The sequence below is a fragment of the Garra rufa genome, chromosome 3, assembly GCF_049309525.1.
Source record: "Garra rufa chromosome 3, GarRuf1.0, whole genome shotgun sequence".
Classification (NCBI taxonomy): Eukaryota; Metazoa; Chordata; class Actinopteri; order Cypriniformes; family Cyprinidae; genus Garra; species Garra rufa.
The window spans coordinates 10259880-10278800 of NC_133363.1; the positions used below are offsets into that span (position 1 = coordinate 10259880).

The 18921-nt window shown below is 34.9% G+C and overlaps 1 protein-coding gene across 1 annotated transcript in view; it reads right to left on the reverse strand.

The window, feature by feature from the left end:
* Window positions 1–1105: 1105 nt before the first annotated feature.
* The window catches only part of vat1l (vesicle amine transport 1-like), a 55348-nt gene continuing 37532 nt past the window's right edge, over window positions 1106–18921 (reverse strand). The window contains exons 8-9 of the mRNA XM_073837487.1: window positions 6062–6145; window positions 1106–1928 (exon numbers count right to left, since the gene is read on the reverse strand). Coding sequence (XP_073693588.1) covers window positions 1830–1928; window positions 6062–6145 — 183 coding nt within the window. The 3' untranslated portion in view covers window positions 1106–1829. The remainder of the gene's footprint in view (window positions 1929–6061; window positions 6146–18921) is intronic.

Below are 18921 nucleotides of genomic sequence, written 5' to 3' on the forward strand. Positions count from 1 at the left end.
TATTACATACAGTTGAGGTCAAAAGTTTACATCCCCCTTTCAGAATCTGAAAAATGTTCATTTTTACCAAAATAAGAGGGATCATACAAAACGCATGTTATTGTTTATTTAGTACTGACCTGAATTAAATGTTTCACATAAAAGATGTTTACATAGTCTACAAGAAAAAAATAATAGTTGAATTTATAAAAATGACCCTGTTCAAAAGTTTACATTCCCTTTATTCTTAATACTGTTGAATGATCCACAGCTGTGTTTTTTTGTTTAGTGATAACTGAAAAATCCTTCAGGTCCCACAAATTCTTTGGTTTTCCAGCATTTTTGTGTATTTGAATCCTTTCCAACAATGACTGTAGGATTTTGAGATCCATCTTTTCGCATCGAGGATAACTGAGAGACTCATATGCAACTATTACAGAAGGTCCAAACACTCACTGATGCATAAATTCTAAACGTTTTCAACCCTGGCTTTTAATGCATTGTGTTTCCTTTTGGAGCATCAGTGAGCGTTTGAACCGTCTGTAATAGTTGCATATGAGTCCCTCAGTGTGAAAAGATGGATTTCAGAATTACACAGGCATTGCTGGAAAGGGTTCAAATACACAAAAATGCTGTAAAACGAAAGAATTTGTGGGACCTGAAGGATTTTTCTGAAGAATAGCGAGCAGTTCAGGATAAAAGGACTCATCACTAAAACTATCAACTATCACTAAAAAAAAAACAACAACTGTAGATCATTCGGGTAACAACACAAGGGGATGTAAACTTTTGAACTGAGTCATTTTTATAAATTCAACTATTATTTTCTCTTGTGGACTATATGTAAACATCTTTTATGTGAAATATCTTACTCAGGTCAGTACTAAATAAACAATAACATGCATTTTGTATGATCCCTCTTATTTTGGTAAAGCAATGAACATTTTGCAGATTCTGAAAGGGGGACGTAAACTTATGACCTCAACTGTATAGTAGCTGATCATGACTGAATGAAAGTCAGTGGTTACCAAAATGCTTCAAAACAGACAAAACTAAAATGCAGATGCTCGAGCAACTACAAATCGACCAAAAATCATTGAAGAAAAGTGCAACACTCACTCTGCGAACATAGACTTTATTTCTTCAAAAACAGATGTTTCTTTCAACTTCAAGTCCTTTATCAGACATCGATATTATGCCACAAGAAAAATTACACAGGTTTAGAATGACATAAGGGTGAGGACAGAATTTACATTTTTTGTAGTAAACTGAATATTTCTTCATTGTGAGAAATATTTCACATATGTGTGGGTTCTAGAGAAACAAAACACTTTTCCTTGATAAGCATTCAATGGTAAATTGCCCACTGAGGTAAAAGTAATTAAAAAAACATCTGAAGTTTTAAAGTCAATTATATCCTACTGATGGACCTACATACACGATGTATTAAATTGCAGTTGCTTATGAAGCTTCCCGCCCACTGCTGAGTTTAATTTACTTGCCAAAACCAATTTTGACTTCCATTTGTCTCTTGGCAAGTCTTAATTTTGGACTTTGACTGCAGTCATCTGTCAATCGGCTGACTGACGGAGCCAAATAAAACATCCGAAAGGCTTTTTCACAAAAAGGCAATCCTACAATAACGTTTTGGTCTAAAACACTGCAACAATTTAACACTGCACTAAGAATGGCACTTGAGTCAAACATTTAACAACACATTTAGTGTTTACTGCATTGTCCAAAACCGGCAAGGATACAGACAAACAACAGAGCGAACACATCACACACATACGTTTCACAATGACACGGAGCTCAGCTCAGGCTCATATAGTCTCTGGTTGAGTCTGGGTTTACTGAATGAAGGGCATTCGCTCTTTGTTGTCATTGTCTCCCTCCTGCTCCTCTTCCTCTTCGCCTGCCTCACTGGTCTCTGTGCTGTCATTTGCCATCTGAAAGAGAAATCACAAATCATTGTGTTTTGACACAGACCGACAGACTCCTGTTTCTCTGAAATATGTGATTTTTCATTTTAGAGATCTCAACAATTGTGCAGACTGCTGATCTCGGATTGAACTCAAACATTCAACACTCCACTTCTCATATTCTATAAATACATTATAAGATATATAAATATCTTATAAACATTGGGACAGAGATAGAGAGAGAAACATAGCTGACAACTACAATAGCTATGTTTACTCAGTTTTCAAACCTGTATGACTTTTATTCTTATATGTGACCCTGGACCACAAAACCAGTCTTAAGTCGCTGGGGTATATTTGTAGCAATAGCCAAAAATACATTGTATGGGTCAAAATTATACATTTTTCTTTTATGCCAAAATGCTTTAGCATATTAAGTAAAGATCATGTTCCATGAAGATATTTTGTCAATTTTCTAACGTAAATATATTAAAACTTAATTTTTGATTAGTAATATGCATTGCTAAGAACTTTATTTGGACAACTTTAAAGGTGATTTTCTCAATATTTCAATTTTTTTGCACCCTCACATTCCAGATTTTCAAATAGTTGTATCTCAGTCAAATTTGGTCCTATCCTAACAAACCATATATCAATGGAAAGCTTATTTATCCACATTTCTGTCCCATCTATATGGTCACATATGGAACACAAAAGAAAACATTTAACAATAATCGAAAAAATCATACAAATATTTTTGTATAGTGCCTTTCTCAAAGCACTTTACACAAAAGCAAACACAACTATGTAATATGATATACTTGCATTTTTAACAAATGACAAATAAAAACAATTACAAAACATAATAGATAATCAAAATAAATGAATTTTTCAGTTTATCCTTTTGATCTTTCATTCAACAAATTCTAACCTTTCACTGAATAAAACAATGGAAATTAGGAGGAAAATCTCATTATGAAATAAATGTTTTTCTCTAGTTCATGTTGGTCACAATTATTGGCACCCCTAGAAATTCTGAGTAAAATATCTCTGAAATAAATTCCAATTAAATATTTACATTTTTTTAGTACACCACGGTGAAACTAGAAGCATGAAACTGTCCATGCATGTCTTCTTGTTGCACAGGATTTTAAATGAGGAACACAAAGGCCAAATTTCCTTAATTGTCCATCACAAGAAGTAAAACCAAAGAACATAGTTCTGATATGCAAAATAAGATGGATGAGCTTCACAAAATAGAAAGTGGCTGTAAGAAAAGAGCTAAAGCATTGAAAATCAACTAAAGATGTTATAAATCTGCCTAGTAGTGGACGTGTGTCTAAATCGTCATAATGGATGATGAGGAGGAGACTTTGAGTGGCCAAAGACTCTCCACAAATCACAGCTGGAGAATTGCAGAGATCAGAGTCTTGGGGCCAGAAAGCCTAAAAACAATTCAAATAGCCCCTACATCACCACATGTTGTTTAGGAGGGTTTCAAGAGAAATCCTGCTTGCGCATCCAAAAATGAACTGCAGCATATTTAGTTCTCAGATACAACTAGAACTTAAAACGGGATTGGCTTCTACAGTCAGATGAAACTAAAAAAAGAGCTTTTTGGCAGCAAACACTCAAGATGGGTTTGGTGCAAACAGGGATAAAAAGTAGCCCATGCCCACATTTAAATAAACTGCTGGATCTTTAATGATCTGGGCCTATTTTTCTGCCAGAGATTCTGAACATCTTGTTTAGACAGATGGCATAATGGATTCTATCAAATACTAAGAGATATAAAAATCGAAACCTGACTGCCACTGTTAGAAATCTTATAATGGGCCGTGTTTTAGATATTCCATCAGGACAATGATCCAAAACAAACACAGAAATGTGTCACTGAGGACAAAATGAAGCTTCTGTCATGGCTGTCCCAGTTCCCTGACCTGAACCCTTTAGAAAATGAATCGGGTGAACTGAAGAGAAGCACCAACATGGAACTGGGAATCTGAAGGATCTGGAGAGATTCTATATGAGGGAACGGTCTCTGATCTCTTGTCAGGTGTTCTCCAAACTCACCAGGGATTATAAAAATCTGAAAATTCAAAGCTGTTATCTTGGAAAAAGGACTTTGCAATAACTGGGTGCCAATAATTGTGGCCATCATGAACTAGAGAAAAACATTTATTTCATAACGAGACCCCCCCCCCCCCCCCCCTTTTATCTTTTTACTTCAATGAAAGATTAGAATTTTGTGATTTTTTTAATCAAAAGGATAAACAATGCAGATTTATTTACATAGTAGCCTTTGGTCATATTTACCAAGGGTGCCAATATTTGTGGAGGGCACTGTATATATATTAATATATAAAAAGTCATTAAAAGTAAAAATATAGTCTGTTGTTCAGGACTATTAAAGTTAAATGCATCTAAATCATTAAAATAACAAAATAAGTACAAATAATTTATTTAGAACCTAACAAATAACTTACCTCATTTCAGATAGTTTTTTTTTTTTTGCTTTTTGAACAAGACAAAATAAGACATATATATATATATATATATATATATATATATACATACACAGTATATATACTGTATATATATATATATATATATATATATATATATATATATATATATATTAGTTGCCAAGAAAACATTTCTCGTTTACATTTAGTAAATGAGATTTTTTTGTACTGATTATTTTTTTTTCATTTTAATTTATTTATTTACTTTTTTATTATTATTATTTTGCCCGTACAATGAAAATGCAGTAAATGCAGTTGTTTCGAGTTATTATAGTTAACTTAAACTAAATCTAAAACCTTTTTTTAATGTACATAAAGCCATTAAAATGAAAAATTCAGTCTAATGTTATTTAGGGTTATTACAGTTAACTGTATCTAAACCTAAAAATATATATAAAAGAAATAAAAAAATATATATATATGTTTTTTAAAATGCAAACTTATTTTATTTCATACAATTGAAGGAAACATTTGTTTGTTTGTTTTTGCACTGAAAAAACAAAACAAAATAATAAGAATAAAATTATATAAAGACAAAACAAAATTACTGAAACGTTTACAAAAATAAAAATGAAAACTAAAACTAAAAACTAATTAAAACGAACAAAAAACTCAATGATACTACAATAACCTGATGTTGTTTAGTCTTCAGTGTTCTTCAAAATATCTTCTTTAACATTCCAACAAAAAGAAAGAAAGTAAATGATGACAGAATTGTATTTTTAGTCAAACTATCTCTTAAGGGTCCTGAGAAATGAGCAACAGTTTAGACATCAGATCAGTTGTTCAAATACCTTCCATACTTGAGGAGAAACATCTAGACACACAGTCGATCAAGACTTCTCAGCTAAAAGATCAACATCTACACAATAAAATCTTAGAAGGGAAAAAATGGAAAAAAACATTTTTCCAGATGTTCTTCTTCAGTGGCTTCTTTAGGAACTTCCCAGGTTTAAGTGAAGACACTAAAGGTAGATTTCATGAAAGCATGCTGTTGTACACAGTTAAAAATAAAGGTGCTTCATGATGCCATATAAGAACCTTTTTTGTCTAAATGGTTCCATAAAGAACCTTTAACATCTGAAGAACCTTTCTGTCTCACAAAAGGTTCTTTGTGGCGAAAGAAGGTTCTTCAGATTATAAAAAGGTAAGAAAGAGATGGTTCTTTAAAGAACCTTTGACTGAGTGGTTCTTTGTGGAGCCAAAAATGGTTCTTCTATGGCATTGCTGTGAAGAACCTTTTAAAGCACCTTTATTTTTAAGAGTGTAGGCCACAATTTCCACAGATCGTCTCCACTGAGAACGGCGTCATAAGGCGCAGTCTCCATGGAAACAGCTGAGGTGATGTTGCCTGACTCTTGGATGACTGTCATAATACCAATTTTTGTTCCTACTCTAAATAAATAGGTGTATTATTCAGATGTGCCATGTGCTTCATAAAATATCATTTCTTTTTTTCATACAGTTTTGAATACAAAAATAATGATGTTAGAAACCCATACAATGCAAGACATTATGAAAACAGAAAAATGAAAGGGCAGCACCAATGGTTGACATGATAATTATAATGTTTTGCACATAATGCCTTACACACAAATCTAAATTCAAAGGCAGGTTTCAGGATGACTCACTCACCAAAGGCGTGGGAGACTTTTCCACGTCCAAAATGAGCTTCCCTATGTTTCCTCTGTCATGGATTCTCTGCATGGCTTCCTTCACCTACAAGTTAACATGAGCAACAAATTACACACACAAAACCTCATTAAGTCAAACAAATACGCTTTTTTCTTATGAAGTACAGTCGTGGACAAAAGTTTTGAGAATTACATAAATATTGGAAATTGGAAAAGTTGCTGCTTAAGTTTTTATAATAGCAATTTGCATATACTCCAGAATGTTATGAAGAGTGATCAGATGAATTGCATAGTCCTTCTTTGCCATGAAAATTAACTTAATCCCGAAAAAAAAACTTTCCACTGCATTGTTAAGAAGGCTTCAGGGCGTCTAGCAAGCACCAGGATCGTCTCCTAAAGAGGATTCAGCTGCAGGATCGGAGTGCCACCAGTGCAGAGCTTGCTCAGGAATGGCAGCAGGCAGGTGTGAGCGCATCTGAACGCACAGTGAGGCCAAGACTTTTGGAAGATGGCCTGGTGTCAAGAAGGGCAGCAAAGAAGCCACTTCTCTCCAAAAAAAACATCAGGGGCAGATTGATCTTCTGTAAAAAGTATGGTGAATGGACTGCTGAGGACTGGGGCAAAGTCATATTCTCCGATGAATCCTCTTTCCGATTGTTTGGGGCATCTGGAAAAAGGCTTGTCCGGAGAAGAAAAGGTAAGCGCTACCATCAGTCCTGTGTCATGCCAACAGTAAAGCATCCTGAGACCATTCATGTGTGGGGTTGCTTCTCATCCAAGGGAGTGGGCTCACTCACAATTTTGCCCAAAAACACAGCCATGAATAAAGAATGGTACCAAAACACCCTCCAACAGCAACTTCTTCCAACAATCCAACAACAGTTTGGTGAAGAACAATGCATTTTCCAGCACGATGGAGCACCGTGCCATAAGGCAAAAGTGATAACTAAGTGGTTCGGGGACCAAAACGTTGAAATTTTGGGTCCATGGCCTGGAAACTCCCCAGATCTTAATCCCATTGAGAACTTGTGGTCAATCCTCAAGAGGCGGGTGGACAAACAAAAACCCACTAATTCTGACAAACTCCAAGAAGTGATTATGAAAGAATGGGTTGCTATCAGTCAGGATTTGGCCCAGAAGTTGATTGAGAGCATGCCCAGTCGAATTGCAGAGGTCCTGAAAAAGAAGGGCCAACACTGCAAATACTGACTCTTTGCATAAATGTCATGTAATTGTCGATAAAAGCCTTTGAAACGTATGAAGTGCTTGTAATTATATTTCAGTACATCACAGAAACACCTGAAACAAAGATCTAAAAGCAGTTGAGCAGCAAACTTTGTGAAAACTAATATTTGTTTCATTCTCAAAACTTTCGGCCACGACTGTAATGATTAAGTTCAAGTGTGTAGCGCCACAGACAAGACTAAAGGGGGCAGCAGAGTCACAATCAGCAATTCAATGTACTCTAATTTATCTTCACCAGTTAAATAAATAAATAAATAAATAAATACTACATTCTGTCAGTATTATGTACCTCATTGTTGTTTCCAACCTGTATATTTTATGTCTTCAGCAGAATTCTCAATGAACTTGCAATGAATGGCAACTACAGCTTTCAAGCTTCTAAAAGTCATAAATGTGGTCCCTATGATTTGTGCACTATATTCCAAGTCTTCTGAAGACTTTCTGTGAGGAACAGACAGAACTTTAACCTGATAACCTTCCCCTCTTCTTTTCCCAGTGGGCCACTGTGATTAGATCTGTGAGTTCAGTAAGGCTCAAAATAAGACTTTCTGAGAATAAGAACTTAGATTTCTGTCTGTCCCTCACAGCTATTATATGACTTTTGATGACTTGGAAGTAATGCACAAATTTAGTGGATGACTTCTTAGGTGCTGTTACATTCATTTGGAAACCTTCAGTCCTCTTTCAATTCAATTCTATGAAAAGGAACAACCAGTACATCTTATCGCATAGTGTGTAATTGACACTGATTTAGATTGTTAACTTCAGACTATGGTTTCATCCAGATGAAAGACATAAAACATGTTTAACATTTTGAGCCCATTTCAAAACACACTGATTTCATTTGTAATGTGTCTGTAAGCAATGAGGCGCATGTTTCTGTGTGAGTTTGAAAAGCACACAAGTCAAGATTTAAAAATAATCACAATATATATAATCCACTTGCTTTTGTTCCTCTGTGGTAAATATATCTGTTGTGCTTGGTGAAACAACAAGTTTAGGGCTGTCATGATACATCGCTTCAATTGAGGGTTTGCACTTAAGTACAATTTGGTCATTTATCCGGATGCACAGCAATATTGGCGATTAGTCGGATGTAAACAACAGGTTTGAATGCACAATTAAAGGAGTAGTTCACTTCTATAACATAAATTTATGGATAATATACTCACCCCCTTGCCATCCAAGATGTTCATTTCTTTCTTTTTTCAGTCGTAAAGAAATTATGTTTTCTGAGGACAGCATTTAATAATTTCTCTCCATATAGTGGACTTCTATGGTGCCCCTGAGTTCGAACGCCCAAAATGCAGTTTAAAAGCTTCAAAGAGCTCTAAAACGATCCCAGCCGAAGAAAAAGGGTCTTATCTAGCGAAACGATTGGTTATTTTCTAAGAAAAATTTAAATATATAAACTTTTTAACCTCAAACGCTCATCTTATCTAGCTCTGTGTGAACTCTATTTTTTCCTCCAACTTCACAATCGTCCTACATCGCTGTCTTACCTTTTTTTGTAAAGGGTGTTTGATCTTATTTGCATGTTCAGTTTGTAAACACTGGGTCAGTACTTCTGCAGTGATGTAGGGCGATTTTAAAGTTGGGGAAGAAAACGAGATGGGAGTTTTTCGACATACCCTAAGTGTCATGAACTGGAATACACAGAGTTCACGCAGAGCTAGACAAAACGAGCGTTTGATATTAAAAAGTATACAAGTTGTAAATGTTTTAGAAAATAACCGATCGTTTTACTAGATAAGACCCTTCTTCCTCGGCTGGGATCATTTAGAGCCCTTTGAAGCTGCATTTAAACTGCATTTTGGAAGTTCGAACTCGAGGGCACCATAGAAGTCCATTATATGAAGAGAAACCCTGAAATGTTCTCTTTAAAAAACATCATTTCTTTTCGACTGAAAAAAGAAAGACATAAACATCTTGGATGACAAGGGGGTGAGTACATTATCTGTAAATTTTTGTTCTGAAAGTGAACAACTCCTCTAAAGTTTTGTAAGATTTTATTGGATTAGTAAGGTAAATCATTTACAAGCATATGCAAACACTGGAGAATACATTAATATCTTTCTAAATATGCTAATTGTTCAACACGATTTCCAAATAAAAGCTCAAACTCTCACTCTGAGTTTACACATTTTGATGTCCACATATTCAAGAAATTACAGAGGCTATGGCATTTCTGTCATAAAGAAATGGCCAAATATTTTAGATTAAGTGGACACTTGAATTAAATTTTAACTTAAACTTGAAAAATGGTGTGTATTGATGTCTTTCTGCAGTTGAAACAAGCACTTGAAATATACAGCACGTGTCGCATGGGAACACTCTGTGATACTTTTTTAAAAGCATCTTTTTTAAAAAGCATAATGATGATCGCCATACACTGCCATTATATGTACAAGCGCTTGCGGGATTTGATGCATACGCCATTCAAACAACACAAGGGTGAGTAAATGCAGACTAAATTTTAATTTTTGGATGAACTATACTTTTAATCAACACAATTCACAGTCTTTATGTACGTTTCTAAAATCCTGTAGCTTCTAAAACAAAGAAGATGTGCTACTAACACAGCTGCGAGCACATCTCGAGCAAAGGAACAATTAGTTAGTTTGGTCCAAAACTTGTATAGCACCTTTAATAAGCTTTAAGGATGAAGAGAGGTTATTTTCACTGGTAAGAAAGAGATCAAATTAAATACATGCAATTTATTTACAGGCCATCACGCGGCGCAGACAGAATACACATGACAGTATTGCACAATATGATTTATACTGTGCCCACAGGTTATGTGGGGGATGAACGCTACAGTATGTCCACATCTTGTAAAGTGACTGTTAACTAGATGAATCAGTAAATAAATAAACATGACAGCTGCTAGTTAGGGCCTGAGAATAGAAACACGAAAACTGTTAACAGTCCCTGGCATCAGCTTTCTGAAGCCAAAATTGTAAAAAAAAAAAGAAAAAAAAAAGGAATAAGGGTCAATTTGTTTGAAACTGATATTTATACATCATCTTAAAGCTTTTTCATTAATGTATGGTTTGTTAGAATAGTACAATATCTGAGCGAGATCTGGCTCTTGAATCTGAGGGTGCGAAAATAGCCTTGAAAGTTGTCCAAATAAAGTTTTAACAATGCATAGTACAAATCAAAAATTAAGTTTTGATATAGTTGCGGTAGGAAATTTACGAAATATTTTCATAGAACATAATCTTTACTTAATATCCTAATGATTTTTGGCACAAAATAAACATCAATAATTTTGACCCATATAATGTATTGCTGGCAATTGTTACAAATATGCCTGTGCTACTTAGGACTGTTTTTGTGGTCCAGGGTCACATATATTAGCTAGTGTCACTCGATGATAATAATCCATAATGATTCAAAAACAGTCCATTGCTATTTAAAAGATGCTTTTCATCAATAGTTCATCAATAGTACATTGTCAACATTTTTGGAAACAAATAATATTGTCAGTGTCTCATGTTCAAATTAGCACCGACAAAGGCTGGTGTGCCACAAGTGTCTGTTCTACGTCTATTATCATTAACAACGCAAGTTAATGGTCTCTTTGAGTGCATCATTAGTATTCATCAATACTATTATACAGGTGATACCATCTACAAAAGCACTGGATTTATGCTGATAGAGTCTGGGAAAAAAAAAACATGCCTTCTGTCTCAAACATTCATTATCTTGTCCATCACTGTCAGTTGTACCAGCTGTCAGCCTGGCTATGCTCATCAATCTTCTGACTCACTTTACGTCGCTGTCAATTTGATACAAAAACATCATAAGATTGTAGTTTACAAAACTGAATATTCCACTCATCTACATACACTACTAGGCTAAAGATCGGAAAAATTAGGATGATTTTTTTAATGCTTTTGAAAGCAAGTCTTTGTCATACTTTTTCATATTAATTCTAATATAGTTAGTTAAGTCCATATAAAGCTATAACCATGTCTTAAACATTGTGGGTAAGGAAAGATAATTTATTGTAATCAATATTAACTATCTGCAAATACAGTTTAAAAAAAAAAAAAAAAGCAAACGAATCTTAAAAGAACCAATTTGGAGAACATTTTAAAAATATAAAACAAGAAATTCGACTACAAAGAACATTTTCTGCATTTGAAAGGTTCCATGGATGTTCAAGGTTTTTCATGGAACAATCAATGCCAATAATGAACCTTTACAATTGAAAGTGTAGTGTATTTAAAAATCACACACTTTGTACACCCATATGCTAAAAATGCTCCAAGTTTAACCCCAAATTTTAAAAAGTCTCTTACGCTCAACCAAAGCTGCATATGTTTGATGAAATTTAAAATAACTATTTTATTTCAATATATGTGACCCTGGACCACAAAACCAGTCATAAGGTTAAATTTGACAAAACTGAGATGTATACATCATATGAAAGCTCAATAAATAAGCTTTCTATTGATGTATGGTTTGTTAGGATAGGACAATATTTGGCTGAGATACATCTATTTGAAATCAGAAATCGGAGGATGCAAAAAAATCAAAAAGACTGAGAAAATCACCTTTAAAGTTGTCCAAATTAGGTTCTTAACAATGCATATTACAAATCAAAAATTACATTTTGATATGTTTACGGTAGGAATTTTACAAAAAATCTTCATGGAACATGAACTTTACTTAATTTCTTAATGATTTTTGGCATAAAAGAAAAATCAATAATTTTGACCCATGCAATGTATTTTTGGCTATTGCTACAAATATACCCCAGCGACTTAAGACTGGTTTTGTGGTCCAGGGTCACATATTTTAAAATGCAATTTATTACTGTGATGGGAAGGAGAATTCATGCTCAAGCATTAAAGATTTAGTTCACCCAAAAATGAAAATGAGCCTATTATTTACTCACCATCCAGGTTTCCTAGGTGTATATGACTTACTTCTTTCAGACGAATGCAATTGGAGTAATATTAAAAATGATCCTGGAACTTCTGAGCTTTATAATGGCATGGGTAGGTGTTTCTCTTCAACAGTCCAAAAGAAGTCCAATAAAGTGCATCCTTCCATAATAAAAAGTGCCTCACATGGCTCTGGGGGGTGAATAAAGCCCTCCTTTAGCAAATCGATGCGTTTGTGTAAGAAAAATATCCATATTTGGAACGTAATAATCACTTTAATCTAGCTTGCGTCAACTGGTCGCACACGGAAGATGAATGCAGACGCTCAGAGACCAAAACAAAACAACAATCATGAATTAGAAGTACAAAATAAGGATTTGCAAAGAAAAATGTCAGAGGATTCGATACGCATCCGTATACATGTAAGTAATTATTACGTTTCAAGTATGGATAAATTTTTTTTTTTTTTTTTTTTACAGAAACGCATCAATTCACTACAGGAGGCCTTTATTCACCCACCGGAGCCATGTGAGGTACTTATTATGGATAGATGCACTTTATTGGACTTGTTTTGGACTGTTGAAGAGAAACCATTATAAAGCTTGGAAGTACCAGAATAATTTTTAATACAACTTTGATTGCATTTGTCTGATAAAGGATGTCATATACACACAGGATGACTGGAGGATGAGTAAATAATGGGCTAATTTTCATTTTGGGTGAACTAACCCTTTAATAATGGTTCTTATTATTTTTTTGTCAGGGTTTTTTTGATGAACAAAGCTCAAAAGAATTGCATTTTTTTGAATTGGAAATTTATTTCAAATTCAGCTTTGCCATCACAAGAATAAATTACATTTGAAAATATATTAAAAAAGAAAACAGTTATTTTTAAATTGTAATAATATTTCACAGTACTATTGTGTTTTTCATCAAATAAATGCAGCCTTGGCATAAGGAGCATAACATACTTCTTCCAAAAACATAAAATAATCTTATTTATTTCAAACTTTTGACCAGCAGTGTAGAACACTGCCATTATGCACTGATTTCACAAAGTACTTTTTATACAAGTTTAAACGAAGTATAAGTAAACTATGGCACATAAAATAAAAAATAAGGCCTGCTAAGTATTAAGCGTCTGCATCCTAAAATACCTCTGCTTTAAAGCAAAGGATGAAAGGTTTTAACTACCAACTGCTGTTCTGTTAATCAGGTGAGTAATAAGTCTGGGAACAGACATCGTCCCATCTGCCCTTTCTTCCCATAAAACAGCAAGACTCGTTTCTCCAGCCGTGTCCCTCAGAATCAGTTTCATTTCAATGGTATTGCAAATATGTGGAGGGCTTGATTGTGTCTGAATGAGTCACAGTGGCAATGCAGGATTGGAAGCGATAAAATGCTTCAGTGGAAGACTGCCTCAATATATCCCCAGAGGCACATCCAGTCACTCAGGGGGTTTCAGCACAAATCAAATTTTCAAAGCTTCACAAATGTTCATTTATGCATCCAACTTTAAAATGCTTAAAATCCATGGCACTAGGCCAGAAATGTCATGTCCATTCAAACTGGTTTTTGAATGCAACCTGCCAAAAAGCATTTTCACTTTTGATTAAGGCCTGTTACAGCACAAGCTTTGTCAGACTTTTTCAAATTTATTCTAATATAGTTAGTTAAGTCCATATAAAGCTATAACCATGTCTTAAACATGGAAAGGAAAGATAATTTATTGTAATCAATATTAACTATTTGCAAAGACAGTTTAAAAAATAAAGATTCCAAAATGTTATTTGCAGTGATGCCATAGAAGAACCATATTCGGTTCCCCAAAGAACCTTTCAGTAAACGATTCTTAAAAGAACCAATTTGGAGAACATTTAAAAAATCTAAAGAACCTTTTTCAACTATAAAGCATCTTTTCTGCATTTAAAAGGTTCCATGGATGTCCATGGTTCTTCATAGAACCATCAATGCCAATAAAGAATCAGAATCAGAATCAGAATGAGCTTTATTGCCAGGTATGTTTGCACATACTAGGAATTTGTTTTTGTGACAGAGCTCCACAGTGCTACAGAATGACAGTGACAAGACGATACATATTATAAAAAGAACAATATACAAGTATACAAGACAGACAATGTGCAAAAATAGCAAAGACATTTGAATGGAAGTAAGTATGTGCTTTAAATAAATAACGGAAAAATGAATAAAGAAGAACCTACAATTAAGAGTGTAGTGTATTTAAAAACTGCACAAATTCACTTTAATTGTATACCTATATGCTAAAAATGCTCCAAGTTTAACCAAAAATTTAAATGTGCTAAAATTCACTCACCCTTCAAAGATCCAAAACAAGATCCCAAGTTGATATAAACATCTCAATAATTGCAAACAATCCACATGACTCCAGTACATCAATTAACGTCTTGTGAAGTGAAAAGCTGTGTGTGGTTGTAACAAACAAATCTATCATTATGATGTTTTCTAACTTCAAACCACAGCTTCCAGCTAAATTTGAGGCCTCTATTCATAATATTGCTTTCTTCAGTCCTAAACATTTCTAAACAAATATGCGGATTTAAGAGGACTGCAGGGATGGACATTTTTATTGATTATGGACTGATATTTTGGCCAGAAGCAATGCTTTAAAGTTAAAATACCTGAATGATGGATTTGTTTCTTACAAACATGCTTTTCACTTTACAAGACATTTAAGGATTAGCTCACTTCCAGAATAAAAAGTTTCCTAATAATTTACTAAATAATATAGTAAAATAATTTACCTGTGTCATCCTAGACATTCATGTCTTTCTTTCTTCAGTTGCAAAGAAAGTTTTTTGAGGAAAACATTTGAGCAAAACGATCTGTCTTTTTTATATAAAGATGTGATTTTGTGATGCATAAGGTCAAGCTAGTGCAAGATGAGCATTTGTGGGTAAAAAGTATATAAATTCGTATTAGGAGGACCCTAATTCCTCAGCTAGGATCGTGTAGAGCCCTTCGAAGCTGCACTGAAACTGCAATTTCAAAGTTCAAAACCAAACCATTGAAAGTCCACTATATAGAGAAAAAACCTGCAATGTTTTCCTCAAAAAATTTAACTCTTTTGTGAATGAAAAACGAAAGACATTAACATCTTGGATAACATGGGGGTAAGTAAACTATCAGGAAAATTCATTTTTTGGGTCAACTATTACTTTAATGTTTCTTGTCTTGTCACAGTTAGTCATTAATTCTGCATAGTATTTCAATTAACAACAATAATAGTTGTTATTTTCAATTCAAGTAGTTTACATAATTGGAAATTACTGTCCGTAATATAATTTAATATCAAAAAACAGTTGGCAAATATTAAATGTTTAGCTACTTGCACCTCACCTCACACACTGTTAAAACTAAGTATCATATTCAGCTTCTGTGAACAGTAAAGCCCACCTTCTTTGATTTGATTGGCCACATCAATCATTTTGTCATTGACAAGCACTTTTTAGCCAGACCAGCTATAAAAAGTACAGTGAGGGAAAAAATTATTTGATCCCCTGCTGATTTTGTATGTTTGCCCACTGACAGAAATGATCAGTCTATAATTTATACAGTGAGAAACAGAACAACAACAAAAATCCAGAAAAATGCATTTAAAAAAGTTTTAAATTGATTTGCATTTTAATAAGAGAAACAAGTATTTAATCCTCTATCAATCAGCAAGATTTCTGGTACCCAGATGTCTTTTATACAGGTAATGTGGTGAGATTAGGAGCACTCTCTTAAAGGGAGAGCTCCTAATCTCAGTTTGTTACCTGTATAAAAGACACCTGTCCACAGAAGCAATCAATCAATCAATCAGATTCCAAACTCTCCACCATGGCCAAGACCAAAGAGCTGTCCAAGGATGTCAGAGACAAGATTGTAGACCTACACAAGGCTGGAATGGGCTACAAGACCTTCGCCAAGCAGCTTGTTGAGAAGGTGACAATGGTTGGTGCTCCATCGGTCTGGGTCTCCATGCAAGATCTCACCTTGTAGAGTTTCAATAATCATGAGAACGGTGAGGAATCAGCCCAGAACTACACAGGAGGATTTTGTCAATGATCTCAAGGCAGTTAGGCCATAGTCACCAAGAAAACAATTGGTAACACACTACGCTGTGAAGGACTGAAATCCTGCAGCGCCCACAAGGTCCCCCTGCTCAGGCCCATCTGAAGCTTGCCAATGAAAATCTGAATGATTCAGAGGAGAACTGGGTGAAAGTGTTGTGGTCAAATGAGACCAAAATCCATCTCTTTGGCGTCAACTCAACTCGCCGTGTTTGGAGGAGGAGGAATGCTGCCTATGACCCAAAGAACACCATCCCCACCGTTAAACCTTTGAGGTGGAAACATTATGCTTTGGGGGTGTTTTTCTTCTAAGGGGACAGGACAATTGCACCGCATCAAAGGAACGATGGACGGGGCCATGTACCATCAAATCTTGGGTGAGAACCATTATAAATGGATTGTGGATGGGTATTGCAGCATGACAATGACCCAAAACACACGGCCAAGGCAACAAAGGAGTGGCTCAATAAGAAGCACATTTAGGTCCTGGAGTGGCCTAGCCAGTCTCCAGACCTTAATCCCATAGAAAATCTGTGGAGGGAGCTGAAGGTTTGAGTTGCCAAACGTCAGTCTTGAAACCTTAATGACTTGGAGAGGATCTGCAAAGAGGAGTGGGACAAAATCCCTCCTAAGATGTTTGCAAAACTGGTGGCCAACTACAAGAAACGTCTGACCTCTGTGATTGCATTTTTCTGGACTTTTTTAAATTTTATTTTGTCTTTCATTGTTCAAATAAACCTACCATTAAAATTATAGGCTGATAATTTCTTTGTCAGTGGGCAAACATACAAAATCAGCAGGGGATCAAATAGTTTTTTCCCTCACTGTAACTTTGCAAACGTTTTGTTATTCTAACGGCAAACAGAGTGTAATGGAGTAACAACAGAACAGTAGAACATCACGTTTTGAAAGGAACAATATGACCATTTCTAATTATTACTCAATGTCTAAGCTGCTTACAGCCCTGCTGAAAATAATGGTATTCCAGAAAAGTGAAACTTCGCCTATGAGAACAGTCCTCTCTGATCTGTAACCTCAACTTGTTCATTATCACAGAGACAAAAGGTGACCTCAGATCAGCCTACAATGAGCTCAGGTTGGCACTGGCTTTCACCCTCTGGATTTCCCCTCCCACACACTGAAGTCATGGGAGTCTGAGCACCCAGCACGCTCAAATAATACTCAAATAATGCAGTCACTGCATTGAGATAGAAAGACAGTGATAATCCTGTGACTTGTTGGTCAATTAATAAATATGAACATCATTACGATTTTTCAATTTCATTAAAGTACTAAATGCAATCCAAAGGCGTTTGAAGCAGTGAAACAATTTCCAAGCTTTGTTAATATAAACGAGGAGTCACAAAACAGTGCATGCTGTCACTAAGAAACCGCTCTGAACTCTTTTATTTTCAAGCATGAGCCACAGAGTGACCTCGCATTAGCGTGTTCCCTGGTGTTATGTGCCAGTTTGAGCCTGGTGCCGCCACAGCTTCTGAGGACTATTAGTCTCTTGTCAGACACATCAGAGCACATGCAGTCTCTGACTTTATCAGGCTCAGGCTGGTCGTTCTGTTCAGCTGTTTTCATATAATGATCTGGGTTACTCTGTAACTTTAATTAAAGGGACGCTGCTCACAGGGAAAAAAAAATTAGGAAATATTATCTGTTCACATAACCTATTAAATACTGTTTCAAATAGCTATGCAGTTGCTAGGATGTTCTTGGTGGTTGCCAGGTTATTGTTATGGGTTGCTAAGGTGTTCTGGGTGGTTGCCAGACTAAAGATTTTTCTAATCGAATAGTAGTCATTCATTGAAGCCATTATTTGACTAATTGCACATTTATATTAATTTAATTACTTATATATATATATATATATATATATATATATATATATATATATATATATATAACATTTCACAATTTTTGCTTTATTTTGGATCAAATAAATGCAGGCTTGTGGAGCAGAGAGAAAACTTAAAAAAAAAATCTTTCTGTTCCAAAACTTGACTGGTAGTATATAACTTATCCTGCGCTCAAGAGCATGCATAAAGCAAAAGTAATGACTATGAACGTGTGAGATATTAACATTTATTAATTAACTAGTGTTTTCTGAGTCAGTGTCGGCTACAAAGATGAAGTTGATGATGCTGACTTGCATCTCTGCAGTACAGTGGATGCACTTTTAGAGAGAAATGCACCTCATATGGATTACATAATTCGAGATCATTTGTTTTCTTTCTCAAGTAGACATTTCAAGCTTGCTATAGACAAGGATGCAGGTGCACAGGTGCGTAGTGCACATGGTCGACAGCTGTTTTAGATCAACTAACTGTAATACTGTGTAAGATTTCCATTCAGGCTATGCACTGCTGATTTCAGAGCAAAGTGCAAAACTGTGACATTTCATTCATGCACTTCACTCAGCAGTGCAAAAACTGACAGCACATATACTTACTTGCTCCTGCAACCCACCAAAAAAAGCTTGCTGATTTTAGTTTGAAAATGCTTAACATTAACACACACAAACACACACACACACACACACACACACACACACACACACAAAAAAACATAAAAGAAAAAAAAAGGTAATATAAGAAATATTTTTCTTGCATTTT